Source organism: Hydractinia symbiolongicarpus, chromosome 10 (genome assembly GCF_029227915.1).
Source record: "Hydractinia symbiolongicarpus strain clone_291-10 chromosome 10, HSymV2.1, whole genome shotgun sequence".
In the NCBI taxonomy this organism is placed as follows: Eukaryota; Metazoa; Cnidaria; class Hydrozoa; order Anthoathecata; family Hydractiniidae; genus Hydractinia; species Hydractinia symbiolongicarpus.
The window spans coordinates 14712845-14737833 of NC_079884.1; the positions used below are offsets into that span (position 1 = coordinate 14712845).

General features: G+C 35.6%; 1 protein-coding gene across 8 annotated transcripts in view; it reads right to left on the reverse strand.

The window, feature by feature from the left end:
• LOC130613202 (E3 ubiquitin-protein ligase rnf213-alpha-like) overlaps nucleotides 1–24989 on the reverse strand; it is a 108615-nt gene that overhangs the window by 35172 nt on the left and 48454 nt on the right. For all 8 annotated transcript variants that reach the window (XM_057434539.1, XM_057434536.1, XM_057434538.1 and 5 more), the window contains 18 exons: nucleotides 16532–16749; nucleotides 15856–16176; nucleotides 14902–15569; nucleotides 14664–14770; nucleotides 14365–14445; nucleotides 13616–13719; nucleotides 6497–6623; nucleotides 5259–5457; nucleotides 4575–4848; nucleotides 4328–4462; nucleotides 4112–4208; nucleotides 3763–3934; nucleotides 3024–3192; nucleotides 2788–2879; nucleotides 2355–2561; nucleotides 1502–1639; nucleotides 803–920; nucleotides 27–265 (listed from right to left, as the gene is read on the reverse strand). In XM_057434539.1, coding sequence (XP_057290522.1) covers nucleotides 27–265; nucleotides 803–920; nucleotides 1502–1639; nucleotides 2355–2561; nucleotides 2788–2879; nucleotides 3024–3192; nucleotides 3763–3934; nucleotides 4112–4208; nucleotides 4328–4462; nucleotides 4575–4848; nucleotides 5259–5457; nucleotides 6497–6623; nucleotides 13616–13719; nucleotides 14365–14445; nucleotides 14664–14770; nucleotides 14902–15569; nucleotides 15856–16176; nucleotides 16532–16749 — 3466 coding nt within the window. The remainder of the gene's footprint in view (nucleotides 1–26; nucleotides 266–802; nucleotides 921–1501; nucleotides 1640–2354; nucleotides 2562–2787; nucleotides 2880–3023; nucleotides 3193–3762; nucleotides 3935–4111; nucleotides 4209–4327; nucleotides 4463–4574; nucleotides 4849–5258; nucleotides 5458–6496; nucleotides 6624–13615; nucleotides 13720–14364; nucleotides 14446–14663; nucleotides 14771–14901; nucleotides 15570–15855; nucleotides 16177–16531; nucleotides 16750–24989) is intronic.

The following is a 24989-nucleotide window of genomic DNA, read 5'->3' on the forward strand; positions in this document are numbered from 1 at the left end:
ACCTGAATAGGATTAAAATGATTTACCTTCTGTATGGATTGCATGCGGCAATAATTTCAAGACCATGTTTTGCTAATGCAATTGGTTTGCCATGAACACGTTTATCAATCATGATCTCTTTTATTAATCCAATAGCATCAGTGGTGTTAGCTTCATCAAGGAAAAGTATTGTTGAAAGATTAAATTTCCCTTTGTTCTCTTTTGCGATTTCTATTGCTTTATTCACTCTCATTGTGATGTCTCCTGCTGTAACTCCACCATGAACCTTAACAAATCAAACATGTTACAATGTTGTATACTCTTGAGATATATTGATACAATTTTTATACAAGTCATTATTTTAATATTACTTTTTATTTTATTCTATACCACGATGTTTTTTGTTAAAATATTGTGTGATCGCATGAAGTGGGCAAAAAGCTTACATAAACTTGTTGGAAAAATAGTTGGGTTTTTTCCACAAAACCCTAACCCTAACTGTAACCCAAAGATTTTTTAGGATCTCTAGTCATGTCTGAAATGTGTGTCCCAAGACCTAATGTTTTAAAAATGTTAACTTTTCTATTCCTATCTGTATGATTTCCATCCTATATTCCAATATTATATTGTTTTGTGCATAATGGTAAAAAAGTATATGCATCTACGAAAGAATCTTTCGAAGTGTAACCATATTTATTCTTAAAATGATAACAGTTATCTGATAGATACTCTGATTCTGGTGATACACTTCGATCCCACTTAATTTAGAGTATAAGGCTTATTCTTTTAACTTTAAAAAATAATGAGAATATACATTACATACTTTGATTATTAGCATGTTTCTTGCCCCCTTTAACCCAGCACGTAAATCACACATAAATCTAATTAGTCTTGTCTTTCCACAACCAGTTTCACCCATTAGAATAACAGGGATACCGCATCTAAAACATTATTATTTTTTACTGCAAACATTCTGCTTTAAAAGAAATACAGGTACAACTGTTTTAATAACTCATGAAAAGACATTTGCACGTGACTGCAAAATGGAAGGCTATTTAAAACATAATTTTCAAATTATTGTTTTTAAAGGATTAAGAAACAGACACAAACCGTATGGCAATCTATTCTTTGTTGAGAAAGAGATGGATTTAAAAAGGAGTAGAAACTGTTGATAAGCAAATCTCAAATATTATTTCGGGTTCTTTTACATGAAAAAAGCAGCACAAAAATAAAAATAGAGGAGCCACATTTAGGTGATTGAGGGGAGTCCACCATGGTTAAGAAATAAAAAGCATGGATATTTCGAGGATAAGTATTTATGATTGCTTTATTAAGTTAAAGTGACAATATCACTGCAACGCAACATACTTGCATATATTGTTTCCATTTGATTAAAGGCATCAAACTATTATGGTTAAAGTTTCGCTGTAAAACAGTTGTTAAAAAGTTTTTTACATTCTCGTTATTGATCAAGCATGCTGATTTGCTTGTCATAAAAGATAATTTAAGTTATATGTAGTACCTTAATCTCATGTAAATAGCAAGAATCTTCTTCATATTGTCAATTGTTAACTCATAAGTTGGATCAGGGTCTTGAATGCCTTCGTCAGTTGAAATATCTATTCCCATTACACGGCAAAGGAGCTGCAACTTTTGGTATCTAAAATAGTCAACTGTTTAAAATCCTGAAAAAACCTAGCTAATATAAATAACATTCCTTTGGTTTTAAAGTACATATGCAATGTAGCAATAACTTGAAATATAGATGTTATGTCACTGGTCGAGTAAGGATTGTATTCCGAGTTTGTAGCAGGCAAAGAAAAAAGTGTTTTCCCTTAAAAAAGCCTAACAAGTCATGTTTGCCTAATGTCAAATTATCTTAAAAAGTAACTACAAATTAGCCTCCACATGTGTTGTTTCATATTTACATTTACAGAGAACAAATGGTATGATCTAATAAATAATTACATTAACTAAAATGCTTCCTGGATCATGGCCTGATGTTACTAGTAGAATAATCTATTATGAGAAGTAGCAATCAAGCTGCATTAAGTTGTAACTCACAATACTACATTTACGGTAAGAACACTGTGTCTACAATATTTTTTAAGGTTATACAACAATGATTTAATTTTTTTGTTAAAGCACTTTACTTTTTAAAAGTATGTTGTTGTATATTTATTATTTTGAATGGTTTGACTGCATGTAATTTTGTTTTGATAGACTTTTAGCGAAATATTATTGTCAAAATATTTTTCTTTAATATCGCATTAAAAAAGATCACAGGCAATAAATCTATATCAGACATCAATTTGTCTTGCTGGAAATTCTGATGCTGATTTGTTTAAAACTTTTTGTTATTTCAAATATCATACCGATTTAAGAAGTTATAATTTGTGTTTAAGCTGACTAAATCTCCTCTCATTTGTCTTGTTAAATCATCGTACAATGTTGTTGCCATAATGTTGTGTTGAATTATAACGCCACGTTCAGGATCCAACAGATTTCCACCTCTATCAACATTAAAGCCAAGAAAACTCAATGTATTTCGGTCTTGATTGAAGAAAAGATATGGGTGATATCTAAAAAGAAAAAAAAACTAGTTTCAACTTTAGCAATAAAAAACTAATATCTATCTCATGATGCTCTTTTAGTAGTGCCACTTTACTTATGCTGAAATTTGTGATTTTACATTGATTTTTCAATTTCAAAGTAAGATTCATTGTCATCGAAGTGATAGTTTTCGCAGTGCAACAACCATAAAATTAATAAAAAAATACAAAAAAGGTGAAAATATTTATAATGTACGTTTGTTCCCAGCGCCTCTTCAATTGTACCAACAAGTTTTGATTGTCTGTGCTTTCGATTTCATTTCTAGTCAAAGATCGAGTTGAGAAATCCTAAAAAGTAAAAAAATTATAAATGAATCAATACCTGATAAATATATGTTAAAATGTGAAGATAAAGAACTAGTAATAGTACTGATTTCTAGAGAGAAAAAGTTTCAACATACAAATGATGGAATTAAATTTTTCCTGTCTCACCTTGGCCATTTCTAGCAGGAATTTCACAACAAAAGCTTTGAATCCACGCAAATCTTCGTTGATGACAGCACATGTAAAAGCACTTTCTTCACAATCCAATAACTGTTGGTTAAAAAAGTGTACAAAATTACGAAGCTCCATCCAAGATGGCTGATCAATACCACAATATCTAAACAATTAAGAATGAAATCTAGTACTTTATCATAACAAAGCAGCAATTTAAAAGATTTTTAGGGAGACAGATGTGAAGAGTGAGCAAAGTTTTTATAATGTAATTCAACTATGTAGAAATTTACGTAATAATCTCAATTCCCCTATTTTTTCTGTCTCTGCACAATTGGCTTTATTATTAATAAACTCCGACTGAGTAATTTTAATAATTCGTGTTAAGAGGCAGACAAAATGCACAAAATACTGATGCAGGACGGGCGAAAATCAGATAACAGATATAAGATAACATAATAAGATTATTATGTTATCTTATACTAGTCATTAGCCCTTGGTAAAATCCTGTGGATTTTATATGAAAGAACACCTTTAACATACAACACTTTTCTTAACATTATGTTTTGTTACTTTTGAAGTACAACCAAATATTATGACTCAGATAAATAGAATACTGAGGATGTTTAAAAGTCTTATATGATCCTTTTTATTGTTTTGTGTGGTTACGAAATGCATAAATTTATTATATACACAGTTACACATGCAAAAATAAGACAAAACAAAGAGCACATACCTTAAGAGAATTTCCAAACAGTCATTGTAATTCTCTTCAACCTCATTAGCATTAAAATTAAAATTATTGACAGCAGCTGGAGAGTTGTCATAGACCTTAAGGTATTGATACACTCGTTGAACAGGTATCTTTTTAAATTCTTTTGTATCAAACCAAACATTTTGGTTGCTTTCTATGAAGTAAATCATCCATTTATGAATTTGTTTAGCTAACGAGAAATATGTGATACAAGAAATATTTGCTCTTCGTGATTTTCACATAATTACTTCATAGCGTTTTTAATCACATCAACAATACATACCTGAGAAATTGGCATTAGTCTGGAGATGGGTAGTAGTCTGTTACATACCTGAGAAATTGGCATTAGTCTGGAGATGGGTAGTAGTCTGTTGTGGTGACAAACAGTTTATTGTTGGCAACATTCTTAAAACAATGCTTTTCATATCCTAAAAACGTTCAATGGAATATCATAATAAAATTAAAGGTAAGTTTTTTATTGGTTCAGTTTGAAATGAAATGTTTTCACATCACTTATGATGCCTTTTATACTAAATCTTTATTATACCTTGTCCACAGTATTAGTTATCTCAATTAAACACAAATCGTGCTCATTCTTCCGCCATAATTTTCCACTGCTTGTGTGACAAGAGCCAAGTATTAGCACATTAAAAAGGAAAATATCCAAAAAATGATGGCCAATCTATAAAGGGAATACTGTGACTAAACATTGCTTTTGTTCAAGAATGAAAGAGTTGTTTTGTTATAGATTTAGGTTAAAGTTTAAAGTTTTATTTTCTGATAAAAACATATACCGTGGGAGCAACATCAAAATGGTAGATTCTAGGAAACACAGCTTCTAATTTTTCTTCAAATTGACAAAGTGAATTAACAACTTCTTTGACCTCAACATTAGTACCATGCAATGATGTAGTTACAACAAATGTTTCTGGAGCAATGCTTTTCAAATTTCGATTACGAAACAGTTTAGACTGTCTTGTCAGAGTTTGAAGCTTATCACCCTTTTGTGACACAAGGAGTGACTTTCCCATTCCAGCTCTCTCCGAACTGATTACATGCACGTTAAGACTAAAGATAGAGTATGATTAAATGAATCATAGTCATTTACTCTATTTTATAAAAATATTCAAATCACCAAGTAAAATTGCAAAAAATAGCGAAGCTGCCAAATGCTAAAAAAGACCTAAAGTAAACCATAGGAAATATAATAGTCACAATTTCATACAATTCTTATGGTATCATTGTAGTCAGTTATTTAAAGGATCAGGGGTAATAGATGATCAAGCTCCTTTATATATACAAGGTTTCTTAGTGAGATAAGAATTTAGTTAATTTAAGGACTTTATGTGTTAGTTAAACTGGTACTTTTTGCAGTAACAAATTCTGTGTCCTTCTTAAGTGTGAAACAAGACTAAGCTTTAATAATGACTCAAACGTCAAGGGCAAAAATTTAAAGGTTACTTCGGAAGCATACATACCAGTCACTGTCTACTTGGGATGCATACTGAAATTTTTCAGGGCTTGAAAGCTGGCATAATTTGTTATGTAATAGTGCATTAACAATACTTTTGTTGGGGTGAAAAGGAAGCTTCACTCTATATGCATCTAATGCTGATATTAAGTATGAATTGTTTTCATTTTCACTGGAGCATAAAACAACCAATGGGCTTTTGAATTCTAAATATAACAAATGACATTATAATCAGTTAGGTGTTTTTGCGTTAAGATTTATCTGAAGAAAGTTTGTTTGTTCTTACAAATAATTATTAAAAGTTACAACATTAACTTTTATAAGCTTCCTTACCCACGCTTCTCCCAGAATTGAGTAACCTTTAGACTGAGAGAGAATTTCGATATAGCATCACTTATTTTGAACTTTTCAGTTTATATGCAATGTTCATAGCAGACCGGTTTTGGTTAAATTGAAAGTTCTGCACATTACTTACATTAACATATTTACTCAAGCTTCAAGACCTTCATGAGTTGTAAGGCATCTTAAACAAATATTTGACATGTTTTTCTCACAAAGTGTAGATTCGGACACCATTTTAGGTTGAAAGTTGAATTTTCAATCCAGAACAATATTAATTTTAAGTGCAAATCAACGGATTTAATTAACTTCTCTGCATTATTAACCGATTTCTGACTCCGCACAAAATAGATGTGTTGCAGAGTTATTTCTTACTTTATCCTTAGAAGTGAACACAAAACATTGATTCTGGTAAATGGTTTGAATGTTCATATTTTTAAAATTTTAAACTTAAAGGATATAACAAGTAACCCAAACCACTATTTTTTGTATATATAAAAAGAGAGGTTACTTTCATAGTAAACGTTCTCCAATCATTTTTCCCAAAACAATCAGTTAACCACTAATAGGAATTAATCTGGCAACAGTACCTCAATGTAACGTGATTTTCACAACCACCAGATCTAGGCTTTGAACTGAGAACCCCTGGCTCCTGAGCACAACGCTGTTTCACTAGGCCATTGAATTTTTCACTAATTTCTAGATATTCTCACCCAATTGTGAAAAGGCAGCACCTAATTGTCAAAACAGTTCCTGTAAGGAATTCCTTTAAAATAAAATAAAAACTTGCCTGGTTTTTCCCGGATCTAGAAACATTTAGTACCTTTTCATCAATTTTACAACTTTTTGATGCAACTAAGCTATTTGATAGTTTTAACTATTTGATTTAGTAATATTTATACTTACTTTTTTTCATTTGCTCCTGAAGAAATTTATAACATCTTTCACTATCATTAAATCCAAGCTTGTCTGAAAAGGCAAGACAATAGATTCCAGAGCAGTTGTTCACAGCACGCAAGAACAACAGTTGAATCTGAAATAATAAAAAAGAACTTTAATACGCTGATAATTATTTCCCCAATTTTTCCCTTTAAATACTAAGCCTGATTCTAAAGCGCGGGGACTACAGGGCAATTTTTTCATGTGCATTCAATACTATTTTGGTGCATAAAACAGCTTTTTGTTGCGCCACATTCAGCAAAATGCATGCAACAACACTTAAAGCCTCTGTAAAGAGAGAGAGAATTATTGTGATATGCCTATAATATGCCTGTTAGAACAATAGACATATATATATAGACAATTGTCTATATATATATTTTACACAACATAACATATAATGCCTTTTGCAATTTCATTTGATAAAAAAGGAAAAAAGAGAGTTTTCGATCAGTTTAGAATTCACAAAAAATGTGTGCAATTTTTAATCAAATTTTTGTTAGAAATTATGATAAAAAGAATTTCATGTTTCTCTATACCTGTATCACAGTTGACTGTTCTTTTGTTTATTTATTGACATTCTTTGCTTTTGATTTGTTAGTTAAAAGTGTGCAACAAGAAAAAAATGTTACAGCCTATGCGCCATGGTGCAGGATTTTAACATTTCTGCTGCATGGTGTATGCAGCACAAAACAAGGTGTTGTATGAAAGCAAATAAATTTGATTTTGTGTACCCATTTTTTTGTGGATATTGCTGCATTGCATAAAAAAGAGAAAAATATGCCTGACGTCGCAGTGCAATTTTGCTTCCCCAATGGAATGCAACAAATTCGTATTGTGGCACAGTGCGTAACGTTATTTTTTTTTCTCCCAGAACTTATCTAGCTTGCAAAACACTTTTACTACCATAACTAGCTCAAATTTGATTGCTCAAGCTTTCCGTATATCCATAAGAATCACTAAAAGCTACTATTTTGTTGATATACCACAAAGTCTTAGAATGCACCAATTTAACCAGTAATGTAGTTTTTATGCTGTTTTTGAAGTTTCACCATTTGTGCCAAGTAGAAACTTGTCATAAGGTGGTTACTGTAAAGCAAGATATTTGAAAGTTTTTCTCACATTGTCAAATTCAAAATGCTATTTGAAATCACAGGAATATTTTCCAACTATTCTTGTTCTAAAGATCTGCAGCAGCTAATGCCTACAAATTTTTTAATTATTGCTAACATTGTTACTAGGGATTTAGGAGTGCTAAAAAGCAAGTCCATCATGTGCAGGTAGATCCCTGGTTTTATTTTCCATTTTTAGCAGAGAAATCCCTATAAAGCTATAAAAGCAAATCAAACTTTTTTAACAATTGCTGCATGTTCTTCAAATAGGACTTTTTAAAAGATAAAACAAGCCAGCATCACCTGCGTTTGACAGGAAAAAATATAAATCAATTAAGCCACTTCAACGTTTAAAATTTACAGTTTTTGAATCTTTAAATCTTTGAATCTTTCATTTTACACAAGTAATCTTACTCATGTAAAATGTGAATCACATTTTACACGAGTTTAGTGGTAAAATGAAAAGGAAAAAATATCTTTTTTATTACAAAAACACTAAACAAACAAAAAAGCAAGACATCTAAAGAATTTTAGGGGCAGCTATATTTAAAACACAAGAAAAAATATAAAAACATATAAATCAGAATCATTAAGTTGGAAACTTGAGGAACAGCGTTTAAAGTGCATTTGTGACTCATAAATATATATTTATGAGTGTTTAAATGCACACATATATAGATCTTCTTCCTACAGTACTCTGGTTTGTATTGCCCATAGTTAGTTCACCATTTACCTATGTGCCTTTTCTGGTCAGCAGCATATTTTTTGGTCAGCAGTCTTGCTAGTATTTAAGCTGCAGTTGCCTCATGGTTTTCCTTTTCAGTTCTAGCAGTTTTTCTTATGCTTATGTCTGCTGCTTATTAATCCACTTAAATCTAATCAATCAATTTGCAATCAAACCAATCTTTGGCTAATTAAACATGTATTTATCACCTATATGGATGCTGTTATATTTTATCTCACCTACTCAAACGCCAGATGGCTCAGAAGATGAAGATTCAACTTCTCAAACCTTCCAATCTGCTGCAATGTCTGTCGCTCTTGAGGAATCGTCCACACTCAAAAAGAAACGTATCCCAAAATGTCCTGGCTGCAAGGCACTTCTGGCTCTACACGACTTTGGTATTCCCAGTCGTCACTGTCCAGGTCGTCGTTCTAGCGCTACCAACACTCTCACATCAGCTGCTTCAACACTTTCCTCATCTATTGCTAATAACCCAATGTCTTCAATCCAAAGATCTTCGCCTCTGCAATCTCACCTAAACAACCCAAACAAATCTTCTTCACCGTCTCAGCTAGCTGCTCTTCGAAATCAGCTGGCTGTCTTAGAACAGGAAGAGCTATCCCTAAGGGAAAGTTTACAAACAGAAGAGCAACACCTTCTCAATCAGATTGCTGCTCGACAATCAGAATTAGCTAGGCTTCGCTCAGCTTCTTCCAGAAATGACTGCCCAGCACAAATTTTAAGCACTTCCCCGTTGCAGCAAACTGTAAATCCAACCAATCGTGTCCAAGACAATCTCCGCCCTTCACCCCTTGACGTACAACCGCCATCTTGTTTTGCTTCCTTGCTTGCTCCGCAACAGTCCGCCAATTTGTTGACCAATCGCACTGTCTTGTCACAACAACAAACACGCTCCCTATCGGATGTTTTTCGCCAGCAAGAAGACCGTAGTTCAGAATTGTTTCTGCGCCCTGCACTTTCTTCAAACACTGGAAATGGTAAGCCACTTCGTATAGTCGATTTTGTGTCTCGGGTTCGTCCTGTGGAGCAGGAGAAGTTATTTCTACTGATCCTGGTTCGCAAACTACGCTAATGTTGGCCATTGGAAATAAGAAGCCAACATTGGTATCTCTTTCCATGGAACAATATAACATACCTAATTTGAGAATTTTTTATGAATTATTGTCTTCTGCCAGATTGCCAAACTCGTCCGATTTACGTGACTACTTGTCTTATTCCATTAAGATCTTAGAGTTGGCTAGAAAGTACACCTGGGAGTCTGTGCTAAAGTATGACGATGAATATCGAATTCTTCAGCACACTTATGGCTATCCATGGAGCTTTGACAATAGCCATTTGCATGAAGTGATGCTTATACCTTGTTGGGCCTCCCCTCCTGTCTGTAACCCTTCCAGTACCTTAAGTAAGGGAAATTCATGTTCACCTGCCTCAGGATCGTCTTCAGGGTTTCCTACACATACTTCTTCCGGTGTGGAAATATGTCGTAATTTTAACCGCCAAAAAGGTTGCCAGAAAACAGAATGTAAATTCACCCACGTCTGCAACCGCAAAATTGGTAATCAGGCTTGTGGCAAACCTCATTCTGGACAAAGCCACAATTCTGACAATTGACTACCCTCAGAATTTCGCACTCCTCTTAATGTTGACTTATGGACCAATGAACTTCCTCCTTAATGGAATTCACTGTGGTTTTCAGCTTCTTCCTAAGGACTCTGATTTATTGCCTGCCGAAATGAATAACTACTTTTCTGTTACCAGTCCTACAGCTCATATTAAAGTAGAAGCTACTCTGCTGGATGAACTTAAAACTGGTAACTATGTTCTTACTCAATGTAAACCTACCATTGTCAGTGCTCTTGGGGCTGTCCCCAAACCTAACTCTGACGAGTTACGCATTATACATGACTGTTCCATGCCAGTTGAAAAGGGTGTCAATACATACATTGATATTGAAAAACAAAAATTTCAAACTATCGATGATGCCTGTGCTATGATCAAACAGGGATATTTTATGGCCAAGGTTGATTTACGCCATGCATATCGGTCAGTACCTGTTCACCCATCAAACTATGCTGCGCTTGGTCTAAAATGGCGGTTTTCTGGAAGCACTCGATACTCATATCTTGTCGATACTCGACTTCCTTTTGGAGGTCGAAGTGCTCCTGGAATATTTCATCGCCTTACACAATCTGTTCGTCGTATGATGCTAAGACGAGGTTTTCCTCTCGTTATTGTCTACCTAGATGATTTTCTTGTTATTGGCCGAACACAGACTGAATGTTATGAGGCCTATAACACACTCTGTAAATTACTTGTTGCACTAGGGTTTCAGCTTAGCCCTGCTAAGTTGGTCCCTTCATGCCAGCAACTTACTTTTCTTGGAATTCTGCTTAACACTGTGTCACTTACCCTTTCTCTTCCACCTGCTAAACTGGATGCATTGAGGGAAGTAGTGTCACATTTTTTAACCAAGCAGAGAGCCTCTAAGAAAGAGTTGCAACGTCTTGCTGGTCGCCTAAATTGGGCTTGTAAAGTCGTGTATGGTGGTAGAACGTTCTTGAGACGTGTCCTGGATCTGATGAACACCTTGTCTTCCTCTGCCTCGAAGTGTCGCTTGACGCTCGAATTTCACAGGGATATAGCTTGGTGGGATCAGTTCTTGGGTGTGTTTAATGGACAATGCGATTTCTATGACCAAAGACCTATTACCAGTCTGCAAACTGATGCTTGCTCTGACGCTGTTGGTGCCTTTTTTGAGGGTGATTGGTTCTATTCTCATCTAAGGGTAGACCATTCCCCTCTTGCCTCTTTGCATATTAATTTTAAGGAAGCCCTGTGTGTAGTTCTTTCTGCTATTCGCTGGGCTCCCTCTTGACAGAACAAAACTATCAATGTCTTCTGCGATAATACTGCTGCTGTTGCTATGCTTAATAAAGGAACTACCCATCACCCTGTTATGATGGACTATTTACGTCAGTTGTTTTGGTTATCGGCTACCTTCAATTTTCGTTTGAAGGCTTTCCATGTAGCTGGTGCTCAGAATGTCCTTGCTGACGACATATCACGTCTTCATTCAAGACAACACTTATTATCATTTTTGCACTTTTTGCAGCTCAACTCACTGACTTCAGTCTGTGATATGGTTGCCATCAATCATATGTCTGCCTATTCTTATTATTTTCTCATTGGTAAGTATACCATCTGTGGTAGCTAATTTTTGTATTCTCCTTCCTCTAGAGTTGCCCTCCTTCGTTTCGGAGTTGGTGCACGACGTTGTCCTTTTTCGGCAGGCCACCTATGCTGAGAATACAAAAAAGAGCTATCGCACGCATCGCAAGGCTTATGAATGTTTTTGTAGCCAGATGTCTTCGCCACTTGTGCCTGCCTCCACAGATTTTTTATGCCTATATATTGCCCATCTGGCTAGGTTTTTACTACCACAATCAGTTTGTATGTATCTAAATTTTGTTGGCCTTCTACATCTTGAGATGGGATATGCTAATCCTCTAACCAACAATTGGACACTATCCACAGTTTTAAAAGGTATGAAGCGTATGCTTGGTGTTCCGGCCAAGCCACGTCTTCCTATTACCACTGCTCTTCTTTTTGGTATTCGTTCTCGCCTTAACCTAAATTGTAGCTTTCATGCTTCATTTTGGGCTGTTTGTTTAGTTTCATTTTTTGGTCTGTTCCGTAAGTCACATTTATTGCCGGCATCTTCTACGATATTTAATCCCCTCAAACAACTAGTTCGGTCTGATTTTACTTTTCATGATGACCATATTCTCGTTCTAGTTAGATGGAGTAAGACCATCCAACTGGGACAGCGCACAATTACTGTTCCACTGGTGGCTATTCCTTCTTCTCCTCTTTGTCCAGTTCGGGCTATTTTGCATGCTTTTTCTCTCACTCCAGGTGTTCTGCCTGATGCTCAAGCCTTTTGTTGGCGCAAATCCTCGATGCTACCCAACACTATATTGACATATCGGACTTTCATGTCCGTTATGAAAAAAGTGTTGACAGAGTTAGGGTGTTCTACCTCCCAATATGGTACCCACTCGTTTCGCCGTGGGGGGGCCACCTTTGCTTTAGAGGCAGGCGTTCCCCTGTATGTCATATCCTTATTGGGGGACTGGAAATCTGATAGTATGTTTCTTTACCTTCACATGCCCCTTGCTCAGCGGTTTTCTGCCCAACGACTTATGGCATCACACCTTGCATGACATATTTTATTTTATTTTATTTTCTACTTCACATATTTTACGTTGTGAGCTATGCTATGTATATATATATTTTGTTCACGCTTATTAATATTATATAGAAATGTGTTATTACCTTGGCTTTGTTGTTGCTTATATTATATATGTGTTCTACTTTCATTTCATGCTTGTATATATTTTCAGCTATTACTATATATAAATGTTTTGTAACTTTTGTCCTATCTACAGCAATAGAACTGTACTCTACAATGATGAGTTTTTATGTGTGAGTTTAAGTGACTCATAAATATATATTTATGAGTGTTTAAATGCACACATATATAGATCTTCTTCCTACAGTACTCTGGTTTGTATTGCCCATAGTTAGTTCACCATTTACCTATGTGCCTTTTCTGGTCAGCAGCATATTTTTTGGTCAGCAGTCTTGCTAGTATTTAAGCTGCAGTTGCCTCATGGTTTTCCTTTTCAGTTCTAGCAGTTTTTCTTCCTCCTCCCTCCCTGCTGCTATTATATATACCTCTATGTTTTCACATATTTTACGTTGTGAGCTATGCTATGTATATATATATTTTGTTCACGCTTATTAATATTATATAGAGATGTGTTATTACCTTGGCTTTGTTGTTGCTTATATTATATATGTGTTCTACTTTCATTTCATGCTTGTATATATTTTCAGCTATTACTATATATAAATGTTTTGTAACTTTTGTCCTATCTACAGCAATAGAACTGTACTCTACAATGATGAGTTTTTATGTGTGAGTTTAAGCAAATTAAAACATACATTATTCTAAGAACATGTTTAGAAAAACATTTTATAGATTTGTTGCACTTTCTGCATCCCACTGCAGAGAAAACAGCCTTCATTAATTATTAAACAAGAATTAAAGGATATTACATTTTATAAAACAAACCCAGAATGTAGTGCAAATAATTAAGTAGTAAGATTGTCAAAACATATACCCCAAATAAGGCAAATCTGGCTCACCACTACATAATTACATACCTGTTCTACAGTTACATCACTTGAACATAGCAAAACCTCATCATCACATGGCAATTGACCTCCTCCATCAAGATACATATTTAAGATGGCATGAAAAATATCATCTAGAAAATATTTTTTTCACTATTATTTGATAATCTTTGTTAACAAAAGGGTACATACCAAAGCAAATTAGAGAGATTCAAAAATTAAAATGCTGTTATTGAAGTTCTTTGAAATTCGTTTTTAAAATTTTCTTTTGACAATTAAGGAATCAAACTCAAATTGATTAGTGTTGGTAATTTTACAGTTGAAAAATACAGTTGACCAATACTAGTTGGAAGTCGTTTTGGAAATTTTCTTGTGAATATTTTGTTTACATTCTCTTGCCCTTATATTTTTCCTTTTATTTTCAATAATTTCTTGGAATTAAGTTCTATTTAACCGAATATAAAACATCCAATAAACAAGGTTTGTTCTGAAATCAAGAATTGCTTAATTGAGTTTGTGGTTCGACTAAGCAGAAACAAATAATTTACAATGGTCCATATAATCTCCTTGGATAAATATTTTGCCCTACTACTTTAATAATTTTCATGTTCAAGTTAAGTAAGTATTATGAAGCGATTAAAAGTTTTTCCGTCTCTTTTTTGTATTTCTCTCCTCCCTTCCCACTCCCAAGCAGGAGGGTTTTCACATTTCCTTGCAAAAAAAAAAAAATAAATAAAAAAATGCAGAAAATAAAATAAATATAATTTAATAAAATTTACCATTTGGGATAACAATTAGATTCGGTTTGTCTTGACAAAGGTAAGTAGGAATCTTACGATCTTTTTTTTTCGAATGCATTCCTATATAAAAAGTAAATTTGTTAAATGTGCATACAAGTCTATGCACATTTATCTCTCTGCAATTATACCACATCAATTAGGATGAAAAATAAAAATGGATATAAAGCCTTTCTCTTTAAAAAAAAGAAGCGAAAAAACAAAACAGTTTTAAAAGGAGTACTAATAACACAAGTAAGTCAAAATAAACAAGAAATGAAATGTCATCAATCATTATTTACCTTTCCCATCTTCAGCTAATTCTTTCAGGAATAATGATAAATGCTTTAAAGAAAGAAACTTCGAATCGTTTTCTTGTTTGTCTTCTTCTTGTTCCACATCAATATCCCTAATAGAAAAATTGTTAATTCTTAAGTACAATGGTAAACTGATTAGGTCAAATGTTTAAATAAGTGTAACACAATACAACACTTTTGTGACGCAACTAGTCTACACTAAATTTCATAGTTAGATTCTTACATTCCATCAGCTTTTAATTTTTCCATTTCTTCTTTAGCAATTTCTGCAAGATTATCAATTTCCTCACTGTCGCCAACCTGTTTAGCACACCAAATAACAGCATGACCAATATCAAATGGAACGCATTTCACAAGGCAAGCAAAAGAAATGTTCTCATCAAATTCATATTCATTTTGTAGATCAGTTACATATTTTTCTAATTGTTGATATGAATTCCGATTAAAATTAGTTGGTGTCCCAACAGCTGGTGTTTTGCATTCAGATTCATTATCGTTTTCTTCAAATGTTTTTGAACGAAGAAATGCGTTTTTTATTCTTTCCACGGTAATATCTCCAGTTACAGCTTTCAGCAAGGTGAAAACCTGTGGCAGTAAATCCTTAACGTTTTTTATATCATCTATCAATGGAAACAAATTTTTTTGTAAAACTAGGCATTGTTTTACAGTGAAATAATTAAGAACTGCATTTTTTGATCTATGATCACCGAGGGAAGCTTTCCAATTAATCAACTGTTGCTCCAGTTCCTCAATCTCTGTTTTTAACCAATTGTTACTTTCTGGGTTGTCAATGTCGCATTGGACAATCTTTCGATAATCCAGAACACTGGCATCACCTGCTTCACATAAATCCACAAACACACTAGCAAATCTAGTCACGAGCTCTGTCATCTATAAAAAAGATATTATTGTTAAGAAAGAAGAGAAGCAGTTGGACAATAATTGAAATTGCTAAATTTAGCACTATTTTAGTACTTTTTAATTCAGATTAAACAAGCACAATAGTGCAGATTCTAAAATATCAGATCTCTTTGAAACCCTTGAACTGAAAGTTTGTTTTTAAAACAGCCTTTACAAGAGAATTTAAGCTCAAAACAGAAAAAAAATATTGTTTTATTTGGGATTATCTTTATTGTCTGCAACCTGCTGAAATATTATGTTATTTGTATATTATTACCTGTAAAAAGTACTCTTTCTCAGCTTGTTTATCTGTAGAGGAACCCCCACCAAGAAGCATCAATCTACTTTGCAGATCGTAAATGTCTTGTAGATTGTACAATTTCTTTGTTTTTTCTTCTCCAGATCCGATAGTAAGTTGTATAACTTCAGTTAATGTTGCTTCTTCATTGAGAAATCTATCAATTTCATCTCTTACATTTCCAATTACATAGCAACCTGAACGATTTGCTTCTTTTGCTTGCATTAATGATTTTGTAGCTACAGAGCCTTGAGAATCTTTAGCTTGTCTGAACCATTCAAGATTTGCATTGCTGTCTTTCTAGATAGTAAAATGAGAAATTGTCTGTTTCTCCCCATTTTGTGCATTAACAGTAACTGTTAAAATGGTTCCAAATCAGTATATTTCAATCATTCCAGCCAAAATTGACCTTTAATACTGCCTTTTCAAAATGGATATTGTAGGGTAGGGTAGGGCATTTTTTAGAAGATAACATTTTATTGGGTTAGGTTTTAGGTTAAAAAAGGAAGGCTACAATACCTACGCTTTCCATACAAATTTTGAAATGATTTGAGATGATTTAAGGCATATTTCGTCAATTTTCGTTTAAAATTTTTAATAGATTTATAGCAAATTTCAAACAAAAGCTAAAAAGAGTTAAAGAAGATATACATACAAGTTTTGTAATGACATTTTTATCATTTCCCAACTGCTCAGAAACATGCTTGCATGCATCATATAGTTCTCTAAATCCAGACTGTTCATTCAAGCTAAATATTACTTGACTAAAAGCAATACAACTTGCTTCAAAGCAAGTGACACGATCAACCTCATAGTCATTTTCCCCAGCTGCGATTGACATCATTTCCACAAAAACTTTTACTTCCTTTGGATCTAAACACATAGTTAGAATCAGTAGTTAAAATTATGTTAATATAACAAACAGAATATCTTAGTATAATAATAAAAATGTACAGGGAAATATTACTAGTACTAGTTATCACATAATGCTAAGTTCAGTATGACCTATATTTCATAACGGATACGCCCCCCCCCCTGACGTTTTTTTTTTTAATAACTATATTGAAACTCAGTAAGTTTCATAGCTATATCACAGAGTTGAAAATTTAAAATTTTTTTTTTCATGGATGTAACTTCTATGCTAAGTTTTCAGTAAGTTTTAAAAAATTTTTTATATGAAAGTGATATTTTGGTGGGATAAAACAGGGAAAATGTATTTCTTTATAACATTATCTTTGATCTTGCCCAAATGAGTCACGAATTTAATTTTCTTTTAAACACCCACTCTGTATTAAAATTAAAGACTTTAAAGTATTAGAAATACAATTCACCATGCACACTATTAATAGCAAGCTATAAATTATTCTGCATTTTTTTAAATACTGTGAAGTTATGTTGTTATACTTTTTCTTTTACATACTGCTTTTTTAATATTTATTTTTCTATTATCATCGTTTTTATTTGTACCTTTAGAAGCCATGTTTCACATTTATCAATACAAATTTTAAACTTACTTTAATTTTATACCGAAAATGTTTCGACTCATTAATTATTATTAAAGTTAAAATTCCAATGCTACACTTTTGCATAGGTACCAAAAGAAATGTTTAAGCCTTTTTTTCTCGAAACAAGAAATTCGGTCGATACATTGCATGTTTGCGTTAGTAACTCCCCTCCATTTCTTTGAAAACTAGCAATTTTTTTTTAAACTCAACCAATAAGAAGTCAATTGTGCATAGTGTCAGTTCTTCTACAAAAGTAATATATAATATATACAAACTACAAACATATAAATGAAAATAAACGGTCTCTTACAAGCTTGTATAAATACAAGAACAAAGGCTCATAAAACAAAGTAAAGGCTATATAATACGTAAAACCATCTATGTTATATAGTAAGAATATAATCTGCTGAATGATAAAAGGCAACAACGCTGAGGACTGTATCGAAGACTAAACCAAAAACTGCATAAAAAATACTAAAAACGATTGAATAGCATAAGTCTAGGCAATAGTTGAAGTGCCAATCGAAAGTGAATAGGTGTGAAAAATAGAAATAAAAATTAAGCTAAATGTGATGCAATAACCTGTTGGGCGGACACGCGCTGCGCCAGGGGCATATGTAGGTAAAGATACATGACATCGAATTTTCAATCATCCAAAAGTGAGATGACATCTAAAGAAACCCCCGCTTCTAATGCAAAGGAAGCACCACCACGCCGGAAGGAGTGGGTCCCATACTGAGAAGCAGGAATGCCTAACTCTAAAAGTACCTGCTTCATACAAGACATAAATGACTTATAGGTAAAAACGCAGAGCTTAGGGGTAGAGGAGTCTCTCCAGCAAAAAGCCTGGCTATTAGGTAAGGCTGCCGTGGTAAAAGAAAATGCATGTTGGACAGCTGTAACAGGACATAATGAGGAGCCTGAAATAGCCACCAATGGAACAGCAACTGTACGCTGACCAAGTTGAATGGTTTTGCTCCATCGAACTGTTAATGCAATACCTGTATTAGAATACACAAAGTCTGACCTAGTAAATTGGCGCTTAAGATCAAACGAGGCATCAGAATGAGGAAGTAAATGTGCCTTACGAAACAACCCAAAAAAGGCCACAAGGCAAATAGCCCAAAAGGAGAGAGTACAACGCAAAGTGCCTCTTTAAAATTTATATGTAAAGTACTGAGGGACGGGTAGTCTACTAACAGATTTGAGTAGAACCAGTCACCTAAAAAGTATGCACCGACTGATGAAATGCATGCATCAGTTTGAAGTTCAGTAACAGGACGTTTCTCATGAAAATCACATTTCCCTTTAAATTGTTGAAGGAAATCATGCCACCACACCATGTCTCTGTGGAATTCGAGTGTCAGTCGACACTTCGAGGCAGAGTTAGGTAAGGATCCCATGAGGTCAAGAATGCGACGTAGGAAAGTTCGACCTCCATAGACAACTTTGCAAGCCCAGTTCAAGCGACCGGCCAACTGCTGCAGCTGCCTTTGGAGGCCCTTTTGCAATGTAAAAAAGAGGAAATAATTTCCTGCAAATCAAGTAACTTCTGAGGAGGCAAGGATAACGTGAGTTCCACTGTATTCAGACAAATACCGAGAAAAATCAGACATTGACATGGAGGAACTACCTTAGGAGGACTAAGTTCAAACCCTAAAGAGAGCAAAAGAGAACATAAAGTGTCAAATGCCAACTTACATTCAGCTTCTGTCCGGCCGATGACTAGAAAGTCATCCAGATAGACAACTACAAGGGGAAAACCCCTCCTAGCCATCTTCCGGCGGACTGTTTGAGTCAGGCGATGGAAGATACCTGGTGCACTTTTTCCCTCAAAAGGGAGTCTAGTGTCAACCAAATAAGTAAAATGCTTGTGACCTCTAAAGCGCCATTTTAGACCAAATGCTGACCAATTAGCAGGGTGTACAGGGACAGATCTGTATGCATGTCGTAAGTCAACCTTAGCCATATAGTAGCCAGGACGCAACAAACAAGCAGCATCATCAAGTGTTTGGAATTTTAGCTTATCAATGTCAATGTAAGAGTTGACACCGAGACCCAGAGGCATGCCTTTGGAACTGCGCCAAGCGCATGTATAATGACAGGCTTAGATGGCCAAATTTTATAATTACCTGCAGAAATTTCCTCCTTAATAATGGTTTCAACTTTGTCAAAAGCAAGTGAGTTATCCGTAGAAAAATAATTGTGCATTTCAGCTGGTTTGAGTTCTGCATCCTTTGGAAGGAGTTGGAAACCATTGATAACACCAGATAAAAGAAACTTGTTATCTGGGTCATCAGCCAGCTCAGTAGTCCATAGATCAATGTTTAGTGGAGAAGAAAATTGAGATAGTCAATTGTCGCCTGGGACCCTGTGTGCAAAACGACAATACTGTTTAGTGCAACCCTTAAGTCTATTGTAGTTACGGCAAATTTCCTGCCCCTCAGTAGTGTGGGAACCAAAAGGAACACCCCCCTTGCCTGCTGAAGAAATTCCTCCTCCTCCGGAAGAAGAGGGCCCATAAGATTATGACGCAGAAACAGGTACAGCCCAACGAGGCATAAGGATCACTTCATGGAGGTGGCTGTTATCAAAACCCCATGGGTAGCCATAAGTGTGCTGAAGAATCCGATATTCATCATCATACTTCAATACAGACTCACAGGTGTATTTACGAGCCAACTCCATGATTTTTATACTATATGAAAGGTAGTCCCTAACATCAGCAGACGTGGGCAGCCTATTACAAGTTAGAAATTCGTAGAAAATACGTAAATTGGCAATAGAATATTGTTCAACCGAAATAGATTCAATTTTTTGCTTCTTTTCACCAACAGACAAAACAAGCTTAGTTTGATGGCCAGAGTTGCATGTAATGACTTTTTCCTCTTCCACTGGCCGTAAACGAGACACGAAATCGACAATACAGAGTGGCTTACCTTGGCCTGTGTCAGAGGTTCGGGATGATCGAAGAAACAGCTCAGAGCTTCGCTGCTCTTGTTCTCTAAAAAATGGCCGCCAATCCGCGTTGTTGTTGTTGAGGTCTAGGATTATGGGGTCCAGCGCTTCCAATCAAAGTGGACATAACGTCAGGGCCGTTTGATTCGAAATGGTTTGGCAAAATAGACGCAGAAGGAGGAATGGCGGATTGGGTGGGAACGTGAATGGCAGAAGATGCTGCTCGTAGATTCTGCAGGGAAGCTTGGTGTTCCGCTATCTGACAGCGTAGGCGGTGTTCTTCGTCAGCCATGCTTCCCTGAACAGCTCTTTCCTCTGCCTCCAAGGCAGCTAGCTCGCGACGGAGTGACACAATATCGGGCGGTGGATGGTGGTTTATCCCGTCCTCCTGTTGAAGATGCTGTTGTTGTGATGGTGGTGGCGGAGTAGGATGTTGCACAGCGTTGGGGCGCGTTGCTGAAGAAGAAGAAATGATACCTTTGGACTGGGACTTCGGCCTTTCGTCAGTTGTGCTCAGCTGCTGTTCATCGTTCAGTTGTCTGCCAGAACAGTGACGTGAAGGGGTCCAAAGGTATGTGTTAAGATCTTTTCCCTGCAATCTTGTGATGGACATCGGAGTCCAGCATGTCTGGAAGTTCGCTTCTCTCTTTCTAGAGCTACTGCTATTTCCTGTGGTAAAACTATAAAATCACCTTTCACAGGAGTCCTTGGGGGAGAGATAGTAGGTGTTACCAACACAGCCAGAACAAACCTCCAGAACTGTATAAAATTTATGGTGATCAAGGAAAAGATTGTAAAGATTTACTTGTATACTCTTGCACAGCTTTAAAACATCAGTTTGACATGTATTGTAGCTTATTGAGAAGAAGAACTGAAGAGGAATGGGATGAAGAAGCATGGCCTATATATATGGTAAAACTGCAAACCTAGTGGTCAGCAGTTCTAAGAGGTCAGCAGTTCTAAGAGGTCAGCAGTAGGAGCTAACCAAAACAAATCAGCTGCAGTGCTGTGTGAGGACTTCATACTAGCTGAATTTAAACCCTCATAAAACTTATGAGGAACTTAAACAGTTACACACGTCTGGCTACAAATGCTTGTTTTTATTTCGAAATTTGAATAATTATCGATTTATCACCGAATGATTCATCAAACGAGGTAAATTCGTGGATTTATGTAGTATTTTAGACAAAATGCATTATAACTTGAGAACGAATAATTTGAAAAGATGTAGTAAGAGATTGTAGAGCTGAATAAGAGCAATACAACGATGTATTTTTAAACGAAAAAAAATTGATGGAGAGGAGTTACCAAAGCTTTAACAAGGGAGAGCGTTTTTTTGTTTGGAATTTTCTTTTACGAATTTATTTTCTTTATACTCGTAGGGGATTTATCAATGTTGTATAATATATAAAAATGTTTTTAAAAACGGGACATGTTAAGGAGATATTTTGAATATACTGAACATGTGTCAAAAGGGTCTACTGTATCCTTAACTTAAAAGTCTTCAAACCCTATATTGGAGTGTCATGAAAGCTATATAACAATACTTACATTTATGACAAATATTACCATTCTGGCTTTCTCTTAAGTGGTTATTATAGCATACATAAACCCAAATCTTTTTAGACAAAGAGGTCAGTAATAACCTTTTTATAGTATTTAAATAATGTGTATTTTGTAAAATCATATTTGTTTAACTTTAACTGTACTTTTGCTTTTCCAGACATTGTTGATCGAAGAAACAGCTCAGAGCTTCGCTGCTCTTGTTCTCTAAAAAATGGCCGCCAATCCGCGTTGTTGTTGTTGAGGTCTAGGATTATGGGGTCCAGCGCTTCCAATCAAAGTGGACATAACGTCAGGGCCGTTTGATTCGAAATGGTTTGGCAAAATAGACGCAGAAGGAGGAATGGCGGATTGGGTGGGAACGTGAATGGCAGAAGATGCTGCTCGTAGATTCTGCAGGGAAGCTTGGCGTTCCGCTATCTGACAGCGTAGGCGGTGTTCTTCGTCAGCCATGCTTCCCTGAACAGCTCTTTCCTCTGCCTCCAAGGCAGCTAGCTCGCGACGGAGTGACACAATATCGGGCGGTGGATGGTGGTTTATCCCGTCCTCCTGTTGAAGATGCTGTTGTTGTGATGGTGGTGGCGGAGTAGGATGTTGCACAGCGTTGGGGCGCGTTGCTGAAGAAGAAGAAATGATACCTTTGGACTGGGACTTCGGCCTTTCGTCAGTTGTGCTCAGCTGCTGTTCATCGTTCAGTTGTCTGCCAGAACAGTGACGTGAAGGGGTCCAAAGGTATGTGTTAAGATCTTTTCCCTGCAATCTTGTGATGGACATCGGAGTCCAGCATGTCTGGAAGTTCGCTTCTCTCTTTCTAGAGCTACTGCTATTTCCTGTGGTAAAACTATAAAATCACCTTTCACAGGAGTCCTTGGGGGAGAGATAGTAGGTGTTACCAACACAGCCAGAACAAACCTCCAGAACTGTATAAAATTTATGGTGATCAAGGAAAAGATTGTAAAGATTTACTTGTATACTCTTGCACAGCTTTAAAACATCAGTTTGACATGTATTGTAGCTTATTGAGAAGAAGAACTGAAGAGGAATGGGATGAAGAAGCATGGCCTATATATATGGTAAAACTGCAAACCTAGTGGTCAGCAGTTCTAAGAGGTCAGCAGTTCTAAGAGGTCAGCAGTAGGAGCTAACCAAAACAAATCAGCTGCAGTGCTGTGTGAGGACTTCATACTAGCTGAATTTAAACCCTCATAAAACTTATGAGGAACTTAAACAGTTACACACGTCTGGCTACAAATGCTTGTTTTTATTTCGAAATTTGAATAATTATCGATTTATCACCGAATGATTCATCAAACGAGGTAAATTCGTGGATTTATGTAGTATTTTAGACAAAATGCATTATAACTTGAGAACGAATAATTTGAAAAGATGTAGTAAGAGATTGTAGAGCTGAATAAGAGCAATACAACGATGTATTTTTAAACGAAAAAAAATTGATGGAGAGGAGTTACCAAAGCTTTAACAAGGGAGAGCGTTTTTTTGTTTGGAATTTTCTTTTACGAATTTATTTTCTTTATACTCGTAGGGGATTTATCAATGTTGTATAATATATAAAAATGTTTTTAAAAACGGGACATGTTAAGGAGATATTTTGAATATACTGAACATGTGTCAAAAGGGTCTACTGTATCCTTAACTTAAAAGTCTTCAAACCCTATATTGGAGTGTCATGAAAGCTATATAACAATACTTACATTTATGACAAATATTACCATTCTGGCTTTCTCTTAAGTGGTTATTATAGCATACATAAACCCAAATCTTTTTAGACAAAGAGGTCAGTAATAACCTTTTTATAGTATTTAAATAATGTGTATTTTGTAAAATCATATTTGTTTAACTTTAACTGTACTTTTGCTTTTCCAGACATTGTTGATCGAAGAAACAGCTCAGAGCTTCGCTGCTCTTGTTCTCTAAAAAATGGCCGCCAATCCGCGTTGTTGTTGTTGAGGTCTAGGATTATGGGGTCCAGCGCTTCCAATCAAAGTGGACATAACGTCAGGGCCGTTTGATTCGAAATGGTTTGGCAAAATAGACGCAGAAGGAGGAATGGCGGATTGGGTGGGAACGTGAATGGCAGAAGATGCTGCTCGTAGATTCTGCAGGGAAGCTTGGCGTTCCGCTATCTGACAGCGTAGGCGGTGTTCTTCGTCAGCCATGCTTCCCTGAACAGCTCTTTCCTCTGCCTCCAAGGCAGCTAGCTCGCGACGGAGTGACACAATATCGGGCGGTGGATGGTGGTTTATCCCGTCCTCCTGTTGAAGATGCTGTTGTTGTGATGGTGGTGGCGGAGTAGGATGTTGCACAGCGTTGGGGCGCGTTGCTGAAGAAGAAGAAATGATACCTTTGGACTGGGACTTCGGCCTTTCGTCAGTTGTGCTCAGCTGCTGTTCATCGTTCAGTTGTCTGCCAGAACAGTGACGTGAAGGGGTCCAAAGGTATGTGTTAAGATCTTTTCCCTGCAATCTTGTGATGGACATCGGAGTCCAGCATGTCTGGAAGTTCGCTTCTCTCTTTCTAGAGCTACTGCTATTTCCTGTGGTAAAACTATAAAATCACCTTTCACAGGAGTCCTTGGGGGAGAGATAGTAGGTGTTACCAACACAGCCAGAACAAACCTCCAGAACTGTATAAAATTTATGGTGATCAAGGAAAAGATTGTAAAGATTTACTTGTATACTCTTGCACAGCTTTAAAACATCAGTTTGACATGTATTGTAGCTTATTGAGAAGAAGAACTGAAGAGGAATGGGATGAAGAAGCATGGCCTATATATATGGTAAAACTGCAAACCTAGTGGTCAGCAGTTCTAAGAGGTCAGCAGTTCTAAGAGGTCAGCAGTAGGAGCTAACCAAAACAAATCAGCTGCAGTGCTGTGTGAGGACTTCATACTAGCTGAATTTAAACCCTCATAAAACTTATGAGGAACTTAAACAGTTACACACGTCTGGCTACAAATGCTTGTTTTTATTTCGAAATTTGAATAATTATCGATTTATCACCGAATGATTCATCAAACGAGGTAAATTCGTGGATTTATGTAGTATTTTAGACAAAATGCATTATAAC